The following is a 21,099-nucleotide window of genomic DNA, read 5'->3' on the forward strand; positions in this document are numbered from 1 at the left end:
AGGGAGCACGTTGACATGTTCACACAAACTGCCACCTCCCTCATCGCTGTCTCTCTCCCTGGGGTTTTCTCACCCATAGAACAGCCACTAACTTCCTAACTAATACATGACTTTTCTAATTCTGTTCCCCCAAACAACCGCTAGGATTTCTCTCTCTTTAGCTGCTCACGTCTGCCAGCTTTTCAATTCACCCTTTATGGAGCCTGGAGACAGTGGAGGGAAACACTTGAGCTTTCTTTTGCTGTCTTGTTTTCATGCATTGGTTGGCAGCAGGTGAAGAAACACAGTAAGTGATGAGTGAAAACATTCCTGTGCAGCCGCCAAAGGCAATTTCACTTCCTTGTCTCTTCCCTCATTTCCATAAAGATGCTTTCAAGATCACCTTGTGTTGTCACATGCTGTACCCTTTATAAAAAGATCCCTATCTTGAGATTCTCATTTATATACGTATGAACGTATACGTACAAGTGAAAATGTACAGGTATGTACATTTATGTACTTTTACAAGTATGAACTTGTACATACAAGTGAAAATCACAAGATCTGCTCTCTATAAACAGCCTACTATGCATCAGGCGATTCTTGTTCATTGCCTGTCATCCTTGCAACCACTCTGGGTTGAAGCTGTCTTTATTTTGCAAATGATATAGCTAAGACTCAAGGAGGGTAAGTAACCTGCTCAGTATCACATGCTGGTAAGTGGCAGAACTGGGATTTGGCCCCAGGTCTCCTTTCCAGCATGTAGCTATGCAGAAGCATCTGGTCCATTGTAGTGCTGTTATTGCTGCTGGCTGTATACCAGCGTCTCCAGGACAGTGACTACCAGTGTTCCAAAGGCCCCTTGCTACCTACTGGAAAAGCTGGTGGCCTTAGACCCATTGTACAAAGAGCAGAATCGATCATTGATCTCGGGCCCTACAGGGAGCCCAAAACAAAGTCTAGACATTGAAGAGGGGCGTGGGAACAGAAAGGGGAGAGCATGAGCTTGGGTGCATGTATACCTGTGTTCCGTTCTTCAGCTCTGTGAACCTGGGCAAGGAACCTAATTTTCTAAGCCTCAGTTTCTCCATCTATATAAAATAGAGATAATGAAAGTCCTGCCTTGTAGAATTACAGGGAAGGTTGGCTGGAACAGTTAAGAATGTGCTCTGCATAATGTGTGGCACCGAGGAAACCCTCATTAAATGATGGCTGGCATTGTCATTAATGCTAGCTGAGGAGTCTTCAGGGAGAGCATTTTATGAACGCTGAAGTGTTCATCTGGTGTCTGTGGCCATTACTCTTCCCAGAGCTGTCCATCCACCTGGTCCAGGCCTGCAGCCCTGCCGGTCTTACCTCATACGCCATTGCTCAGATCTTCTGTGTTCCAGGTGCCTGGTTTATTATCAAAGAGACATTTCTAAGCAGCTCACCTGGGAGCTATGCTCTGTAAGGCAGTTGTAAAGAGAGAGAGAGAAAGAAACTGTACCAAGGGGTGAGCTGAAGCTTACGTTCTCGTGACTTAGCTGGCAAAATGAGAAATCATGGTACAAGGTCACCAAACCACATGCATAGCACCTTTAAGCAAAGGAGTTAGCAGCAAAGCTTTGTAATAGAGAGCTGACGCCAAACCAAAGGCCACCGACAAGGTTGGCATTAACCTCTCCACTAGTAGCCTGGAAACAGAGGACCCTCCCCATAAATAACGGGCTACCATCATTTGGGTGCCCAAGCAGGTGCCAGGCACTCTTCAGAAGACCTTATGTCTGGTGTGGTCATCTGATCTTCCCAATAAGTGAGTACTGTCATCATCACAGGTGCTGTGCAGATCAGTCAACTGAGGCACAGAGAATTCGTACCACTGGCCCAGGGCCACACAGAGAGAAAGGGGCAGGACTTCAACCCAGGCAGCCTGGTTTCGGCAGCCATGCTCTAAAACCCTATTCTTTGCCTCCCCTTATGAGCTAGGAACCTAATTTAAGACAGCAAGTGGGGTGTTGAGTGAGATCCCAGATAAGCCGGTTTTTGAAAGCCGGGAGTGAATATACCTGGTGAAACTCTTACCCCTGAACAACAAACAGCTCCTTGTGTTTCTGTGAGTAAACCTTGGCAGCTCCGCCAAGCCAGTCAGTTTCAGCCTGAATTCGGAGAATGTCTGGCTTCTCGCTGTTTTTGTTTAGACTGATACAAACACGGGGCAGACAAGAAAATTGAGGAGGGAATGTGATCGGTCTTCAGCTTTGCGGGAAACAGAAGGGCTGATGTGGAACAGTCGGCTGTGTAGCCTGGCAGCCGGGCTTCCTGACACTAAGCCATTTCTAGAGCCCTGGCCTTCTCTGTTCAGCTGACTCTGATTCTCAGCAAAATCCCCAGTGGTCCCGCCTCCTGCTCTCCCACTAAACTGTGCTCTTTCCATTTGCAGGTAACCTGGACATCACGCCGGACGACCCCCGCTGGATCGGAGCCTGGTGGGGTGGCTTTCTGCTCTGCGGTGCCTTACTCTTCTTCTCTTCCCTCTTGATGTTCGGGTTTCCACAGTCCCTGCCCCTGCATTCAGACCCCGCCATGGAGAGCCAGCAGGCCATGCTCCCCGAAAGAGAATACGAGAGGCCCAAGCCCAGCAATGGGGTCCTGAGGCACCCCTTGGAGCCAGACAGCAGTGCCTCCTGCTTCCAACAGCTGAAAGGTAAAGTGGTCTCATCTGCCGCTGCTCAAAACAGCGTGGGGATCGGGATGGGGGTGATGAGGGAAGGGGTGGCACCCAGAACTGGAGTACCTGGGGACTTGGTGGAGGGAGAGTAATATTGGCTTGTGTGACTGGCCTCTACCAGCTGGGCACTTAACTTATTCCTGAGACGTAAATAACCTGACTTGCTTAATAGAAACAAAAATACAGTAGCTACCATTTGTTAAAGAGACCCAGGTTACTATAGGACCTGACATTTAATAAACATAAACGTCTTTAGAAGGAAGCAGAATATCCTGTGGAGCTCTTTTGAACTCTTTCACGCCACTTACAAGCACCTGGAAGCAATAAAGGACTTTTGAAGTTGGCTTCCTTTGCCTAGTATCAGAATAAAAAAAAAAAGCCACCTCCAGCCAGGTGCCGTGGCTCATGCATGTGATTCCGGCACTTTGGGAAGCCAAGGCAGGCGGATCACTTGAGGACAGGAGTTTGAGACCAGCCTGGTCAATGTGGTGAAACCCTGACTCTACTAAAAATACCACAGTTAGCCAGGCCTGATGGCAGGTTCCTGTAATCCCAGCTACTGGAAAGGCTGAGGCTGGAGAATTGCTTGAACCCAGGAGATAGAGGTTATAGTGAGCTGAGATCGCACCACTGCACTTCAGCCTGGGTGGTAACAGAGCGAGACTCCATCTCAAAAAAAAAAAAGCCACCTCCAAAGTACATTTCTTTTTCTTTTTTGAGACAAGATCTTACTGTGTCGCCCAGGCTGGAGTGCAGTGGCACAATCTCATCTCACTGCAGCCCCTGTCTCTTGAAGGTCCATGGGTTGAAGCGATTCTCCTGCCTCAGCCTCCCGAGTAGCTGGGATTACAGGTGTAGCCACCACACCCGGCTAATTTTTTTTTTATTTTAGTAGATACGTGTTTACACCATGTTGGCCAGGATGGTCTCGATCTCCTGACCTCATGATCCGCCTGTCTTGGCCTCCCAAAGTGCTGGGATTACAGGCATGAGCCACCATGCCCGGCCAAAGTATGTTTTAGATTTACTTTGTCCTTCAATTGCCTCCACTAAAGATGAGAGATGTTTTCCTGCAGAAAGAAATATTAAACTCAGTCTTAATAACACAGTCACACATTAGAATGCAACAAAGCTCTTGCTATCCTTTTTTAAAGAAAAAAATGTGCAACTTTTCTGACAAAATGGTGAAGCACAAACAGTGATGCAGAATGAGGATGAGAACCTACCACCCCTAAGTTGTTTCCGTTTTCACAAAATCCTTTAAAGATTAGGAGAATGACGCGGAGCTGAACGTAGCCTGGCAGTCTCAGGAGCTGCTCAGTGGCTATCAGGCGAGGTATGAGTGGGGTTCCTTAATGCACCGACTCCTTGTTGAGGTCCCCTGAAGTTCCTGCTGGATTTTAGAAATGAGCGGGCTCATGCAGACAGAAGCAAGGTCAGGCACTACTTCCCGGGGAAGCTGGGTTGCAGAAGGGGGATGGTGAGTCCTCTCTGTGCAAGAATCAGGCACTCAGCTGGGCCAGCCTTCAGCGGCGGCAGATCAGCCTTCCCATGCTCAATTTAGACGTTTCCTAGCGGTGAAAGTCTGTTTACTAAGCTTCTCTGTAACAATGTGCGCCTTCTATAGAGATGCTGGAGATTCATGGAGAGAAGCTTGGTCTGCACTGTCCTCAGTCCCCTGTTCTGTTCCTCATCTGCCCTGCTTCATTTCCACACGTGTAAAACTGTAATAACACAGTTCCTCACTGACATTGCTGCCTCGAGAACGAGAGCTCTGCTACAGAAGACTGTCTGTGACTCGTACCTGTTAGTCCATGAGGAATCTGAAGAACTTGTGCTATCTCTGAAAAGAGACAAATTTAATATCCTAATGTTACGTCAGTTCCACAGTGGTTTCACCAGTGCTGGACTGTAATAGACAAATGTACAGTATTTGGAATTGTCCATAACATTGAAGTTCCAGAATGCATTGGTAGATGAGAAGGTCAGCCAACTGGTGTCCTCTGTGGTTGCCTTGGCTTGCTTGGAATGCCCCCTCCCCCATGCATATGGGCTTAATAAAATAAGCTCAGTTCCAGCAGCCCCCAGGCAAGGAAGATGCCTGCAGCCCTTCCCCTCCCCAAGTAGCAGGGAGTGATGCCTGCTGCTCCCCTAATAGAATAGCCATCCACAGAAAGCGTCCCGGTAACCAGACCCCCAGGAATAAATTGGGCAGGTGTGAGAGTCGGGCTTTCAAAGGATACTCTGGCCCTGGGTGACTCCAGCATTTCCAGGTTGCTCCCTATCTCAGGATGATGACCCTGTTTCCCTAGGTCTCTGATTGTAAGAGCTGCACTAGTAATCACTTATCTTTCATCTCTGGGCATAAAAAGACGAAAAAGATATAATGGTGCCATCAGAGAGCTCAACATCCCACATAGGACCAGGCCTCCAAGTCAGCAAAGGCAGCCCAGTGTTTTTCGAACAAGCAGTCCAGGTGGTTACAGAAATGCAGCAAAGAGTCAGAGAGAAGCCCATTGCTCCTGGGCCGTGCGTCGTGGGTGAGGGAAGGGTCAGAGGCAGAGCTGAGCTGAGTCTCAAGAGCTCTCATGGCTTCCGCGTTCTTAGGTAATGATTCCGTCGCTCATTAACTCATTTGTTGTATTCCATTGGTAGCCTCAGCACCCTACTAGGTGCTGAGCATAGCCTTGACTAACGCGGTTTATATTCTGGAGCTTATATTCTGCTAGGGTGCAAAAGGCAAGGTCAGTGGCAAGGTAAGCAGGCTCTGCGTGAGCTGCCGCTGAGCTGACCAGCACACAGTCAGGTAGACGAGTCTGGGACCGGCGAGGCCTCGTTGATTACAGATTGTGATCTGTATACACACAGGCTTCACTTCTGATGGTTAATGATTTTAATTTAGAATTAACAATTCCCAGAGGCAGTTGGTCCGTAATGGACTGAAAGGAAGAAAGTGCTTCTACAAGACTCCTTAAGAGCCAGAATACAGTGAAATGAGCTATTATGCTAGTAAACAAATTTTTCATGTGCCGGTGCATGAAGTGGGGCCACTGTTGTTTACATGATTGATTTCTCCTTGTGAGACACATGCTTTTGCCGTATGAGCTTTGCCACCAAAAGCACCATGCAGGGCTACTTGGCATTCCAATACCCTCCATCCGGTTTGCATGCTGGGAAGCCCGTGCTGCCAGCGCAGTGTGCTATACCTGCAGTGTGCTACACATTTGTGGGCATTAATAAGCTGAACAGCATCACATGTATACATAGAATTGACATTGCTCCTCAACCCTGTATGTTGCCGTTTCTCATCCGTCTTGTCTGAGCTTGCAAATGGGATTCTTCTTTGGCCATGACTCTGTGTACCCTGCCGTATTCTGCCACAGCTAAGGCCTCTGAGAAGAGCTGGCATTGCCCCAAGAGGAGCCTTCCAGCCCCTGTCCGGAACTGAGTCTCCCCTGCTCCCGAGGGAGAACGGGGCTGCCGGCTTTGAGGCAGACCCACCTGGGTTCAAATCCAACTCAGCCACTTCTTAATCATGCAGGCTTGGCCACGCCACAGAACTCCCCTCAGTTTCACATGTGGCGTCCGGTTTAGTCTTTACCAAAGCTGTGTAAGGTCAGTAGCACTGCTTCTTCCTGTCTGCAGATGAGGAAACCAAGCTCTGGTGATACGGGGTTTGGGTCTCTGGTTTGATTTTCAGGGCACTCTCCTAAAAACAGCAGGCTTCAAAGGTCTGCTTCCAACAGTGGGCCATCAGTTGGGTTTGCCACCCTTATCCAAAGCTGAGAGATGGAGAGCCCAGAGGCTTGCTCCGGGATACCCCGGAGGTCCCCACCTCATAGCAGCCACCCCGTAATCATCTTACTGTGCAGAAAGCAGATGAGCAGAAGGTTGTTACACTCTAGTATCTCCCTGATGTGGGGGCCTGCTGAGCCAAGGCACATGTTTACTTCTTGGCTGTGCCACCAAGTAACTTTTCCTCTAAGATCTGGCTCTGGCCCTGCTCCTCCCTGACCTTGCAATTTGGATGACCTGTTTTTTACACAAAGCCGTGTGTGGGCAAGACTGCACCCAGTGTGCTGAATCTAGCAAATGCTCAGAGTTTGCAGAATTGCTTGTGAGAGGCTACACCTGGAGAGAAGACATTCAGGGACTGTAATAGACAAATGCATAGAATCATCCTCGGATAGTGTGTTAAATCTCACATCCACAGTTTTGTGCTTCATTGCAAGTTGTCTGCGGCGTCTATTGCCCTGAGGGGCTTTGATGGACATGGCAGGGTCTCTTCTGCAGCTACATGTCTATTTGCCTCCTCCCTCCAGCTCTTCACAGTCCCTGGAAGACAGTCTCTTGTTTGCTGCTGTTTCTCCCTGGAGTGCCCTTCCTCCTTCAGTTCACTTCTGAGCTGGACTCTGTTCTCACCTCCCCAGGAAGTCCCCCAAAGCCCTTCTATGTACCAGCCCCCATGTACCCAGTGCTAAGTTAGCTGCATTCCTCTGAGTTCCACGGAATCCCTGCAAAGCACCTGTGAACACATTACCATGGCAGTCTTGCTGCTTGTCTGTATCTGCCCAAATATTGTGCATTTTCCAAGGACTAAGCTGTAGTTCATCTGTTCATTTCCAACGCGTGGAACAGTGCATAGCATGTGGGTGATACTGGTTGGATGAAATAATAAGTGAGTAATTTCTTGCCAGTGTCATGTATGTATACACATGGACACGTGCAAATAACAGATAATGATTGTTTTTTGTGCACTGTCATATTTCATCCCTGTAGCCTTAGGAGGCATTGGTACCATTTACCGATAAGGAAAGTGAGGCTTGTAGATGGGAAGGAAAGGCCTTTGAACCCTGGGCGAAGGCTCCAGTGTCTGTCTTTTTAACCATGGCATTATGCTGCCCCTTCTAACAGTAAATGGATGCTCTCTTAAAGAATAAGTGGCATCAGCAGACGCTAACTGACTTCTTAACAGACTGTATTAAAACTCTGGCTGCTGGCTGCAACAGCACACATGTACCCTAAAATGATGGCTCTTCCAGACACAGCTGCAGCCTAAAAGGAAGGGCAGAACCCACTCCCTGCAAGCATTGGCCTGTCCTGACCCTCTGCCAGGCTTTCTAACTGGGATGAGCGTAACCACACCAGAGGTTTAAAATCCAAAGGGAGAGTCCTGCCTTTGATCGCTGAAAGAGCAAGGCAATCAAAAGCTGAGCACTCTTGTCTCTGAGCGCCTCATGCTGACTGCCAAGTAGTCTCTTCCTGTCCCAGAAAAGACAGCAGGTGCCAGCTGAGTGGGCAGGGCTGGGGCCTCAGGCTCAGAGTCTTTAAAACCACCACCCAAATCTAAGAGATGAGTTATGACTTCCAGAGCTCTTGCATGGACCTCCCCACGGGTGGCGGATGTGGTGGTTATTTTACTAACTTCTATGCTATTGAACGGGAATCGGGACATCAGAGCTGGCAGGCGGTAGGGGAGACAGGGAGGGGTGAGTGATGTTAAACCAGTTACCCAGATTCCCATGGCTGGGCTGGACCTCGCTCTCCAGACTCCAAATACCGTGCTCTTTCCACTGTTTGCTGTAAGGGTTCATAAATTGTTCATACTGATGAAAGAGGAGAAAGGGAATCAGCCTGGGGCCCATGTAACAATGCCCTTCCTGTGTCTGAGAAACTTACACTTCTACTCAGCCTGCTCACCCTCCAAAAGAGGCTACGCAGAGCCCAAGCGCTAGAGAAGGTTCACCTTTTGAGGAACTGGGATCCACCTGGGTCCTTGATACTTCCCCTCCCCTCCAACAATGCTGTGATCTTGGAGTTCCGCAGATTTCACCACCCAAATCCCTCTCCAGCCTGCTCGTGATCTCTGGTGATCTGAGAGTCCTCGTTAATACAAACAAGGTAACACTCCACACCCCAGCATGCCCTGGGGCCTCCAGGCTGTTGTCCACGCTGTGATCTTTTCAGAACACATCTGATCAAGTTGCTGCCTCTTGCTTTAAGGGATGGAGGCAAAGTCCTTCCATGGTCTCTGAGTCCCTCCAGCCCTTTCTCATGCCAGCCATGCCCTGTTCCCTCCACGCCCGCCTTACTGGCCTCTTTTTAGTTCTCCTGATTTCACAGGCTCCCTACCTCCTAGGACTCTACATTTGTTCCCTCCACTGGAATTCTGATTTCATCTTCAGACATCAACTCATGTGTCATTTCTATTTCTTCTTTTTTTTTTTTTTTTTTCTTAAAGATGGAGTCTCATTCTGTCACCAGGCTGGAATGCAGTGGCACTATCTCGGCTCACTGTAACCTTCACCTCCCAGGTTTCAAGTGATTCTCCTGCCTCAGCCTCCCGAGTAGCTGGAACTACAGGTGCACACCACCATGCCCAGCTAATTTTTGTATTTTTTAGTAGAAACAGGGGTTTCACCACATTGGCCAGGCTGGTCTTGATCTCTTGACCTTGTGATCCACCCGACTCGGCCTCCCAAAGTGCTGGGATTATAGGAATGAGCCACCGCGCCTGGCCCTCATGTATCATGTCTTAGGAGCATCTTCCTGACCTCCTGGTGGTGCCCCTTCCAAGGCACATCATGATTTTCCTTTATAGGTGTAAGTAATCTTCCTTGATTCCCTTACTCTGTGAGCTTCACGAAAGCAGGGACTGCAGTTGTTTTTGCTCATGTTCTGGTGCACAGCAGGTGCTCTGTGCCTGCTATTTGATATGGGGAGGGAGTAAATGGATTGCTGCTTTCCCCAAAGCTCCCCTGCCCCCTATTTCCTCAGGATTTTTGACTGTGTGTGACCAATCCATGGACATAGATTGAGCAAGAGCTTCAGGGGTCCTGAGTGCCACCACCAGCCCACATGTGACTACCTGTGTTGGAGAAGGTCTGCTCCTGGCACCCCGGCTGCTGAATGGTAGAGGATGTGCCAGCCCTGTTGCCAGAGCTGACTTGCCCTGTGGACTTCAGGCGTCCTGTGGCACTTGCCCATCTTCTGGCAGGTGCTTTATATCTTGGGCAGAGAGCACATTCACCCCCACCCCCCCTCATTGCTTCCCGCTTTTCAGCAACAGCCACAGGTTTGCCTGGCCACAGGACGCAGCTCATGCCTCTGGCTTCTGCATCTTGGCCTCCTCCATCCATTACCATCTAGCAGTCAGTTTCTGCCACATTTTTCTTAATTAAAACCCTATGCCTTTCAGCATAATGTTACCGTGAGGAGCCTGGTGATCTGATCCTCCTTCTGCCGGGTAACCGGCTGAGGGTTTTTTTTATCATGCATGTGTCTTCAGACCATGCTCTTCCCATGTGTGGATTTCCCGTTCAGGTTTCTCTTTCCTAATTGCATGGTGAAGGAGACCCTCTGCCACCACCCAAACACTTGGAATCTTGTGCCAGGCTGTGGTTTACATTCTGCCATGTCACAGGAGTTGTTTTTGTAGGTCCTTACAGACCGGAGTGGTCACTGGCTAAAGTTCAACAATGTTGATTGATAGGGGACCTGCTGGGGACAGCACTGGAGGGATAGTTCCCTAGATAAGCTACAGCTGCACTTCTCAAGTTATTTCAGCAAAGCTACTGAGACAAACCATATGAGGGTGCCTGGCACGATGCCTGGCACTTTGTTGATATTCCTGGAGTGTATGTTGAATGGAAGAATAAAGGAAATAATTAGAAGGCAGCGTTTCCCAATGAGGGTCCCTTGAGATGCTCAGGGAAAAACGAATCAGCAGCAGCAATAACAGAAGGGTGGGGAAATGATTACATAGTCACATAACTTTGGGAACCTGTGTGTTATTTGACCCTCTCTGAGATTCATATGTTGTTTGCATATTAAAGGCTCTGAGAAGGTCAGCTCCAAGGAAAGCTGGCTGGCTTTGTTTCACTCCTTATTCATCAAGCGGAGGTGACTCGGAACTATTTTATTTACATTAACTTTGTGGCCACTTGGCTAATGCTTCCAGAATAAAAGGTAGGAAGGTGAAAGGCTCACAGGAGGTTCAAAGGGATAAACTGAGGACCAGAAAAAAGGGACTTGGAGACACTAGATTGAAGATTGAAGCATTTCACCCCAGTCTGGAAGGACGAGCAGGATCCCCGTGGATGGAGAGAGAGGAGCTTTGGGATGGGGCATGGGATGAGCAGAGACACATGGTTGGAACGCCCGAGACGTGGTTGGGAGCTAGACGTCTGGTTGTAGAAGTCTGGTTCTTGAAAACCTCACGCTAGAAGGCAGGTTAGGGGCCACCCCCACACCAGCAGTTCCTGGTATCTGAAGCTGCTCATGGAGGCTTTGGCAAAATGATGAATGAATTATTGAAAGCCTTAGCATTACCCTTCTGAAGTGCCTGGACTTCATCTGAGGAGCCCTTGTTTCCCAGCCAGGAGTTTGAGTCAGCCTCACCTGTGAAGTTTCTTGAACTGCCCTATGTGTGGGCCACAGCCCAGGAACTCTGATTCTGTGGGTAGAGAAGGGGTCCGAGCATCTGTATATTTTCAAAGCCCCCTAGATGATTCTGTGTAAACTCCCAATTGCAAATGAATGCCAGAAGCCATGAGGTTCTTTGAGTGGCCTCCTCTGGGGGCCAACAGATGAGAGCTGATCCTCCTGCATTTATATAGGCAGGGGACATTAATGCCAGGGGACTCACTCACTAAATAGGCTTGAGATACTGTAGACTATGTGACCCTCGTGGAGATTCTTAAGGGATGTATTAGCACATGAAGGCTCTGAGAAGGCCTGCTGTAAACCCAACGCTTGAGAAAATAATACCAGGAACTCTAGGCTTAAAGATGATCATTTATATCAGTTGGGTATTTCACCCCCACTGTTTCTTTTGTGAATGTCATTATTTCTCTTTCCCGACTTTCCAAGGTGAATGCTCCCATTATTAAAGTTTGCATGAATGTCAAATGCAGTCAGCTTTGCTGCCACGGAGGTGGGCCACCACCCTCTCAGAGAGGGTTCTTAGGGGTTCACGTGGAGTAGTGAGAGTGCCTCTTTTCTTACAGAAGACTATTCCCTTAGTCCTTTTCTCTCTACTGCCTCTGACCTGGAAAGACACAATGGTGGGTTTCAATAAGACATTGCTGCCTCCCAGGCTCCTTTCTTCATCTCTGCGATCCTGAGCGGCGCCTGAGCTTTTCCGACTTCACACTCCGGAGGGACGGAAATGACTGAGGTGACACCAATTTGGAGCTGCAGCTTGCAGGAAGCTAAGTGCGCCTCTGCAGACACTTGCTTCGTGCTTTAAACTGGCTAATGGGCAGCCATGTGACTCTTTTTCTCTTGGGCCTTCTTGGTAGGGTTATGAAGAGTTGGTGATCTTAAAGGAATCAATAGAATTGACGGGGATTGTCCCAGCCAGCCCCCAGCAAGCTAACATTGGGATTTCATTCTAAACGCTCATTTCTGGTGCTGATCTTTTCTTGTTCATTCAAGCCACAAGCTTTTCCATGCACAGGGAGCACTACCCTCTGCCTCCTCCAGAGGATGGCCAGCCCGGTAGCTGTTTCTCTCAAACCTGCAATGAGAAGGTGCTAGGAAGCGCTCCACTGGGCTCCCCGATAGCGCAAGGCAGAGGTTAAAAGGTAGGTTCCTCCACAGCAGTGAAGCCACAAGTGGGTCTGGAGCTGGAGTCGGAGGCTGCCCCATCTGGGGCCAGTGTGTGGCACACGCTTGCTTCTAGAAGACTCCCAGACACTGCAGGCCTCCTCTCCCACCTGGGCCGCCTTCTACCCCTACTCAAGGGAATGGTTTAGACAGCTCCAGAATCGACAGTGTAAATGAAGAAGAGATTGAGATTCTGGATTTCTGAACCTATAGGCAAGGAATCATTCACCCTGACTGCAGCAGCGAGGGTCTAGACCTGCCTCCACCCAGACAGTGACCCTGTGGAATGTCACTAATGGTTTGATCATAAGTTTGTTTCTGTTGCCTCAGTTAATGTTTTTTATGAGGCAACAACAGTTACCCTTCAAGGCTTTGCGGTTCATTCAATCATTTTTTAATTTATTTATTAGATTCTTTAATCCACCTTGAGTTTGTTAAGTGTCTGCTCTTACTGGGCATGGCACCCACGTCTAATGACGGAGATGCTCCATCCTTGCTCCCAGGTGGCTTCTGGCTTCTGGAGAGGAGGAGAACTCAGGCAAGGGCATCCATTGGGGGGCTTAGGCCTGGATGGGGTGCATCAGCAACCAGTGTGGTGGCTGCTAAACTTCATGCTATTCCATGACGGTGTTTTTCCTAGGAGTCACTCTACCCTGGATTCACACCTGTACTTCCATCACAGTATTTTTCTACTACATCTTTATTATTTCTTCCTCTTCCCCCTTTTTAAAGTTATGATTTGAAGACTATCATTTAGTACCATCTACCTCTCTGTTCTCTTCTGCCTGTGGGTCTCATGTGATGGCAGCTCCACATTCAGAAAAACAACGTTTATAGATTCAGGCCCCCACAAAATACCTGAATGTTCAGAATATGGACTCGGGAGCTCAGGCTGACCTTAGTTCAAATCCACTCTCCCTCACCTCTCAGCTCTGCCTTCTTAGGCAAGGTGGAATGTACACCCTCTCAAAGAAACCTTGGTTTTCTCGTGTGTGGAATGTTAATGTTAATATGACCTGCTGTTGTGATGGTTGTGAGAATTCAATGAAAACCCTAAGCACAGTGATCTGTCAAACACCGGTAACCCAAAAAGCACCAGCTATCATTGTAATTACTGAGCAGTTGCATGCATTAGCTTCATCTCCCCTTCTTGGGAGCCATGACAGAGGTGTGTGATGGCAGTGTTGTTAAAGGAAAAGAAAGTCAAGGCAACTTCAGTAGAGATTAAAAGCAGAAATACACCGAGAGTCCAGCAGGTACACTGAGCCCTATGGCAAACACCGCCTGGGGCAACTTCAATTCCTGGGAATTGGATGTGGAAACCAAGGCCATGGGCAAGTCCATTGCTTCCTGACCTGGCCTGCTGCCTGGCCCTCTGGAGGCCGGAGCTCTTATTGATCCCAGAGATGGCCCAGGAATTTAGCCCAGCCCAACTTCTCCATGGCTGTGGCTGTCCCCCCCACCCCCCATGCTCTTTCTCTTCTCTGCTAGTTCACCAAGCAGCACACACAGACACATCCACAGAAGGCTTTGTATCCTCACAGATCCGAGGAACAGTGCACTTGACAAGGAGCCCGAGGGTTTCTTCCCTGACTTGAGCATGGATCACTTCTTTTATGTTATGATTCTTACTGAGCTCACACCTGTGTGCTGGAGACACTGGGCCACATGCATTACACACTTGGGTCTCATTTCATCTTTATAGCATGTAGGATGGAGTCACTTCCACATCTACTAAGCCTAGAAGCCAGAATTCAAATCCCCATTACCTGACTCCTCCTTGGACGAGGTTCTTAGCCATCATTTTATACAACGTAATTCAGCAAAACTTTTCCCACAGTACAAGCCTACTCTCTCACTCTACAATTCTTTCTTCCTTTGATTAATATTTCTCCCTCCCTCTCTTTCCTACTCCTTTTCCCTCAAAAAAAAAAAAAAAAAGAGTACTAAGCCCCAGATCCATGCCAGATCTGGTCATTTTCCCCAACCTAAGTGGAAATTTATTATTATTATTGCTATTACTGTCATTACTTCTTAGAATGAAGCTGCACCTTTGACTATCGGGAGTAGCCTGCATGCTTAATCTTCAAACCAAGAGCAGCTCAGAAGCCAGACCAGAATAGCGTGCTGGTTACAAGCACCTGCTGTGGCAGCAGGTACCAGAGTTTGAGTTTCTGCTGTGCTGCTCTAACCATGGGACCTCTCTCTGCCTTTGTTTTTTTTAATCTATAAATGGGGAATTTCATAGTCCCAAGATCACAGGTTTGTTGGGAGCATTAGGTGAGCAGATATGTAAGCACTTAGAATGGCATTTGGCACAGAGGAAATACTCGGCTGATGTTAGTTTTCATGACTCCTCCAAAATCTGCCTTTCTTCATCCTGAAGGACCCATAAGTTTCCAAGAAACCTTAATCCTACAGGAATCTCTTTTGAAGACTAGCAGGAGAAAACCTGTTTTCCCTAGAGACCAGTCTCCTGCCGCTCTTTCCAATTTTGTATCATCTTGCTGGTGACAGTGCCAGGCTCCTAATGAGAGTTGAAAAGGTTTCTCCAGCTGGTGAGGCTGCCTAATTTAAGGCAGCCTACCTCTCACCTCCAGCTCCCAAGTTCTGAGGCTAAATCAGTAGGTAGGGGGTACATAGCTAAGAGAGTCTGTAGATGTTCAGTGGCCTGGTGTGGCTTTGGTTCATCAGTTTCTGTTTGTTTGGGCCACCCCATTAGCTGCCGCCTCCTTAAAGAATCAGAATTCTATAGGCTTAACAATCTATTTGAATGAAAAATCTTGAAACACGGGGTTGGCCCTACGATCAAGCTAATTAATAGCCCTTCTCAAACTGGGGTTTGGAAGGTAGGCTGAACCTTTGAAAATCCATCATCTTTTGAGGGTGCTACAAGTCATTACCATAAAACTGGGGATGGGAGGAAGGACCTGGAAGGAAATAGCAAACACAATAGCAAACTATCATTTCTGGAGGCAAATTGGCTTAGTAGAGGGGAGAAAAACGTTCTTCATGCAAATAAGGCCCACTGAGGCTTCCTTGAGTCAAATGATTCAGTCAAATGATTCTCAAACCTAGTGATTTTTCATATCTAATTCAAGGAGAAATTAGCTATTAGATATTAAAACAAAAACAGGCAGACTCCTATCTTGAGAAGGAATCCTTCCCACTGAAGTGGAATTGTCTCCAGAATAATGAAATTGCTTGCTGAAGTAGAAAAGCATTCCATTAACCGGAGTTGCCTCTGTTGAATGGTGCCTTCCTCAACCCCAAACAAATCATGACTCTGAACAAGGACAAGGAGATACCAGGACCTAAACAGATAACGTGATCAAACTAAAATCATCATCAGTGTCATTTCTGAGCCAAAAAGCAAAGTTGCTGATCAGCAGATGCTGGAGCCTGGCAGCAGTTTTATTTCTGACCAAGAGTGGCTGTGGTCCTTGATTCTTCAGGAGTCCTAGACTCTGAAGATTCTGTACCCTAACGAAAGACATGAAGGCTACAGTGAAAGCATAGCAGAGGATCATTTTTCTGGAATGTTCCCAACCTGCCTATTTGACATTGGCAGTATTTCCAGAATTTAGATGTCTTTATTCCAGAAGAACACTGTGATTGAGGAATGGCGTTGTTACCTGCCGAAACATGTAAACCGCCAGTACATTCAAATGTATTCAGTACAAGGAGGCACTGTAATCACCTGAGCTGATCCATACTTTTCTTACTACATTGTGAAACTTGTTCCATGGCATGACCAGCAAGTCTCTTTCCACGAGTACATTACATCATCACAATGTGCCACACACTATGGCAAACCAGCTTTCACTCATTAGTAGTGATTTATGAGGATAGAGTTTTAACATCCAAGGGGATTCTGCACATGAAGATAAATGCTTACCTCATTGTCCTCTGTTTCTGCCCAATGAATTCATCTATATTTGTTGAACAATCCACATTTTAAAATATTTCACAGTCAGCAGTCCTCTAAATATTTGTACTATACTTTAAACATAATGTGGATTTAACACAGGAAAATTTCCCAAGATTTACATATAGATGTTATGAAAGTAAACACTTCTAAACATTTATTTCAAATGCTGTTGCTAAAAATTCAGATGATTGTAAATGTTTGAAACCATGAACCATGTAGAAATAGGCAAAACACACACATAAAGACTAGTACACTTAAAATCAAGGAGGTTATAAGTGGATTAGTAGCATGGACTTAAAGTTGTTTTCTTGTCGTCTTTATTCTTATTCATACCCTTTAAAAAGTGTTATTTTTATTTGTGCATGGATTTAATCAGAGTTGCCTTTGTAAGGTTTCAGGTATTTTACAAGGAACCACCGCAGAACAGCCAAGGCCACCAGCTCTGATTATCATTTGGCTATGACGTAGGATTCGGTTGCTCAGGCTTTGCCAATTCCAAGCTTTTGGTTCAGTACATTTGTATAATTGAGTTATTTTCGTTATGTCAAAGAACCCTTAGATGCCTGTCTTCTATGTAGATTTTCATTCTAGAAACTTGGTACCATTCCTAGAAATGACAAATTCTTTTTTATATCTGCCAGTTCTTGACTTATTGAGCTGGTCTGTTAACATTATTAAAAACTTAGGCATCCCCTATTATTATTTTATTCTAATTAGTTGGGCCATTTAGAGGTTTTGTCTCCTAGGAGATGAGATTGAGCGTGTATAATTAGCTCTCTTCTTTAGGACAGCTGGCTAATTCATCACCTTGGAATGCAATGTGAGACTTCCTGCCCACCTGTTTATTTTGCATGCCACCATGGCACTGATCAGTTTTTCCTAGAGAGGGGTATCGCGCCTGCTTCATCTGGGACTCTGTGTTTTATCTGTTCTGTTTGCATAGTTGGAAACAAGTAAACTGCATGTCCAATATTCCACACTTTTATGATCACGGCAGCAAAGACTTCTCCTAACTTTATAGTCTCTGGGACACCACCGCTATAATTTTTGCCTTATTTGCATTCCACCTGAACCATTACGCGCATAAGACTTCTCTTTAAATAACTTTAAATCTACTTACTTTTTGTAACCTAGCAGTGTTTTAAACCATAACAGCCGTGAAACCACACATTAGGTGCATCGCTGTATTTCAACTTTGTTGTAAATACACATTAAAACCATGGCACAGATATCGAAATGACAGAGCTGTCCCGGTGCCCCAGAGCTCTCTTGCACACTTCTAGGATACGTCATACCATAATTTAGGAGACTTGGCTGAAGACCACATGCCACGGATTCTGTTTGCTGGGAATATCCAAATAATGTGCTTGTTTTCAAAGGATTTTTGAAAAATGATTCTCCTATTTTAAAAGCACCAATATAAGGGGAAGTCTTAGTGGCATATGAAACTTCATGCTTTAAGAAAAATAGCGTGAAATAAAGAAAGAATGAAACACAAGACCTCAGCAATTCCTGCTTTCTGGCTCCGTCATCATTTAAAGTGGCGCATGAACCTCAGAGCACTTTTGCACATCAGCAGCTCTCATAGAAGCCCTGAGCACCCAGGACTGAGTGGGAGGCTTCTAGGGTGGACTGGGTGATGAGAATAGACCCCCTAAGGAGAAGGGAGAAGGGAGAAGGGAACACATTCAGCAAAGATCTGCAGGCAGAGCGTTTTTTTTGTTGTTGTTGTTGTTGTTTTGTTTCTTTTTTTTTTTTTTTTTTTTGAGACAGAGTCTCCCTCTGTCACTAGGCTGGAATGCAGTGGCGTGATTTAGACTCACTGCAACCTCTGTCTCCTGGATTCAAGTGATTCTCCTGCTTCAGCCTCCCGAGTAGCTGGAATTACAGGTGCATGCCACCATGCCCTGCTAATTTTTGTATTTTTAGTAGAATCGGGGTTTCACCGTGTTGGCCAGGATGGTCTCAATCTCTTAACCTTGTGATCCGCCCGCCTTGGCCTGCCAAAGTGCTGGGATTACAGGTGTGAGCCACTGTGCCCTGCTGCATTCTTGTGTGGGGAAGAGCCCCAAGGACAAAAACCTGGGTGGGGAGGACCTGGGTGCAGGCGAGAAATAGCAAGAGCCACTGGGGCTGGACAGGAGGGTGGGAAGGGGAGGGGCCGGGGGTGTGATCAGATCACTGAGGGGTAGACCTCGGGCCATGGCACGGTGTGTGGATTTTGATTGTTCCAGGGTTTTGAGCAGGAAACTGATTTGAGCTGATCTCGCTGACTGCTACTCAGGGAATGATTATATTGGATCAAGAGTGAAAACCAAGACCCCAGTTGGGTGGCTCTGGTGGTCTCCAAGTGAGAGCTGATGGAAACTTTTGCTAGAGAGGTAGCCATGAAGATGGCAAGAAGGGGTTTGATTAGGTATCTACATATTTTGAAGAGCACAAGAATTTCATCTCTCTCATGAAACTGCTAAAATTAAGTATATTTTCTTAACACACACACATCGTTAGTAGAGGATGAAAATATCTTCTGATCGCTTTAAAAAAATGTTTAGTGTGTCTGCTGAACTATAAGAAAAGTCCTGGTATAGTCTCTCCAGTTTTGATAGAAGCTGGTAATTGGCAACATATCAGTGTATGTTCTGAAGCCAGAGCTTTCATAATCATGGATGACTTATGGGGTATAGATTTTGTCCTGAGCCACCGGGTGCTTCTGGAGACTGTTTGCTGAAATGGACAAGAGCAGGGCAAGAAGGGGCCTCAGGAGCAGGCGGCCATAAGAGGTTAACACAGGGTATGACCTTGACCCTGACCCTCTGCCGTCTCTCTCCCTGCAGTGATCCCGAAGGTCACCAAGCACCTGCTCTCAAACCCTGTGTTCACCTGCATCATCCTGGCTGCCTGCATGGAGATTGCAGTGGTGGCTGGCTTTGCTGCCTTCTTGGGGAAATACCTGGAACAGCAGTTTAACCTCACCACCTCTTCTGCCAACCAGCTGCTCGGTGAGTGTGCTCCTCAGGCCTCTTGAGAGGGTCAGGAAGGGTGTCCTGTGTATAAGGCACTAAGAATTTACAGAGCCTGCTGAAAAGCTCCATTCTGCTCTGGGCCTAAAGCAACAAAATATATGTGGCCTCTGTGCACAAGGAATGTAAAGTATATTCTCAGAGTAAGATTTGTCTGCCTGGAGCAATTGCCAAAAGCACATGATAATAAAGAGTGAAAATATAAAATGTACAAAGGAAGCATTTGAGAGACCAGGAAGTTGATAGATGGGTGTGAACTGGGAAATCTGAGGGAGATATGATGAACAAGGATAAATCTTGAAAGGTTAGCAGGTTTTAATCAGACACATAAGAAAGTAAGAATATTCTTCGCAGCATGAAACCCATAGTTAATACATGCAGAGCTTGGAAGCCATATGCTCCCTACTCTCTGTGCCCACAGCAGACATAACTAATGGATCGTGACACTCCTTCTCCCCAAGCTCAGGCATGGCTTTACAGTTCTTTAAATCGTAGACTACAGGTTTCTACTCCCAACTGTTAGGAGTTGACATACTAAAGGAAACCAGTGTGCACTCATGAGAAGCAGGGTTGCTTAGGCAGGGTAAGGAATGTCGTCCCGCAGCATGTCTTAGTTTGCTTTTTGTTTTGTGATAATATATTATCCTTTCCTTCAAATGACCAGGAAGCCGCATTTGTTGAGTTAATCAGCTGAGATATTGATCACTAGTGGACACAACAGCAACAGAGACATAGCAATTAAACAAGAGGGAAGAGTGAACAAGGGCTCTCAGGTTTCTGGCTTGGAGAGCTTGTGGTACCATTTGTAAAAACTGGAAATAATGAGGAAAAATCAAATGTGTGCAAAGTTGCCCATTCAGACCTGAAGCTGCTGAGTGTGAGATGCCCATGGCATGTCTAAGTGATGTCCAGTATTCAGCCAAGGGCTCAAGAAGGGGTTCTGGGATGATCATCTGAATTATAGGTAGTAATGGAGGTTCAGTTACCTCAGCATATGGATGGTAGTTAAGGACACTGGAGTGGAATTTATGTAGGAAAAAATGTGTAGAGTTAGAGAAAGACAGGTAAAACCCCATCCTGAAGAAATAGAGGAGTCTGCAGAGACATTTAAACAGCAGCATCCAAAAGAAATGCAGAGAATGTGGGTCATGGAAGTCAAGGGTGAAATGATTCCGGGAAGAAAGTAGCCATCTGACATGTGAGTGGTGATGCACGGTGCAGGCCCAAATGTCCCTGTTGGCTTTAATGATGAGGACAGCTTACAGCCTGGGTCAGGGCTGTGTCCCTGAAGTGGCAGTGGTGGCACCTGTTCTGTGGTGTGGAGAGCAGCCCACAAGAGGGAAGGAATAGACAGTGAGCATGGGACTTAGCCAGGGAAGAAGAGAGAAAGGACTTGGCCTATGGCGTGTGTTGGAGTCAAGGGAGGGAATGATGAGTATGTGGTTTCTGGGACAGGGAAGACTTGAGCAGGTTTCTCAGTGGAAGGAAAGGAGCTCACAGCTGGGGATCTGCAGAAGAGAGAGGGAAAGTGGTGGACAGCCCTTGACAGAGGTGCTCACCTGTCCTCCTGAAAGAGGAGGGAAGGACACATGATGGAAGCAACTGAGAGTGTGGTGATATGGCCAGGCGTGGGGGCAGCTACGGCTCCACAGACTTCATCTTCTCTGTAAAGGAGGAGTCAGATTGTCTGCTTAGAGGAAAGGGAAGGTGATGCTTTCTGATCTTCTCCTTTCAAATCTCCTATCATGTCATAAGATGGCCAGGAAACAAACACAAAGGTGCTAACCATCATGAGTCATCAGAGAAATGTACATTGGAACCACAATGGGATGCAGCGACACATCCATCAG

The 21,099-nt window shown here is 46.9% G+C and overlaps 1 protein-coding gene across 2 annotated transcripts in view; it reads left to right on the top strand.

Annotated features, from left to right (window-relative positions):
* Positions 1 to 21,099, top strand: part of SLCO3A1 (solute carrier organic anion transporter family member 3A1) — a 326,788-nt gene that overhangs the window by 256,502 nt on the left and 49,187 nt on the right. For both annotated transcript variants that reach the window (XM_032252773.1, XM_032252774.1), the window contains exons 4-5: positions 2,402 to 2,665; positions 19,064 to 19,228. In XM_032252773.1, coding sequence (XP_032108664.1) covers positions 2,402 to 2,665; positions 19,064 to 19,228 — 429 coding nt within the window. The remainder of the gene's footprint in view (positions 1 to 2,401; positions 2,666 to 19,063; positions 19,229 to 21,099) is intronic.

This window comes from Sapajus apella, unplaced genomic scaffold (genome assembly GCF_009761245.1).
Source record: "Sapajus apella isolate SASKATOON/1434 unplaced genomic scaffold, GSC_monkey_1.0 scaffold80, whole genome shotgun sequence".
In the NCBI taxonomy this organism is placed as follows: Eukaryota; Metazoa; Chordata; class Mammalia; order Primates; family Cebidae; genus Sapajus; species Sapajus apella.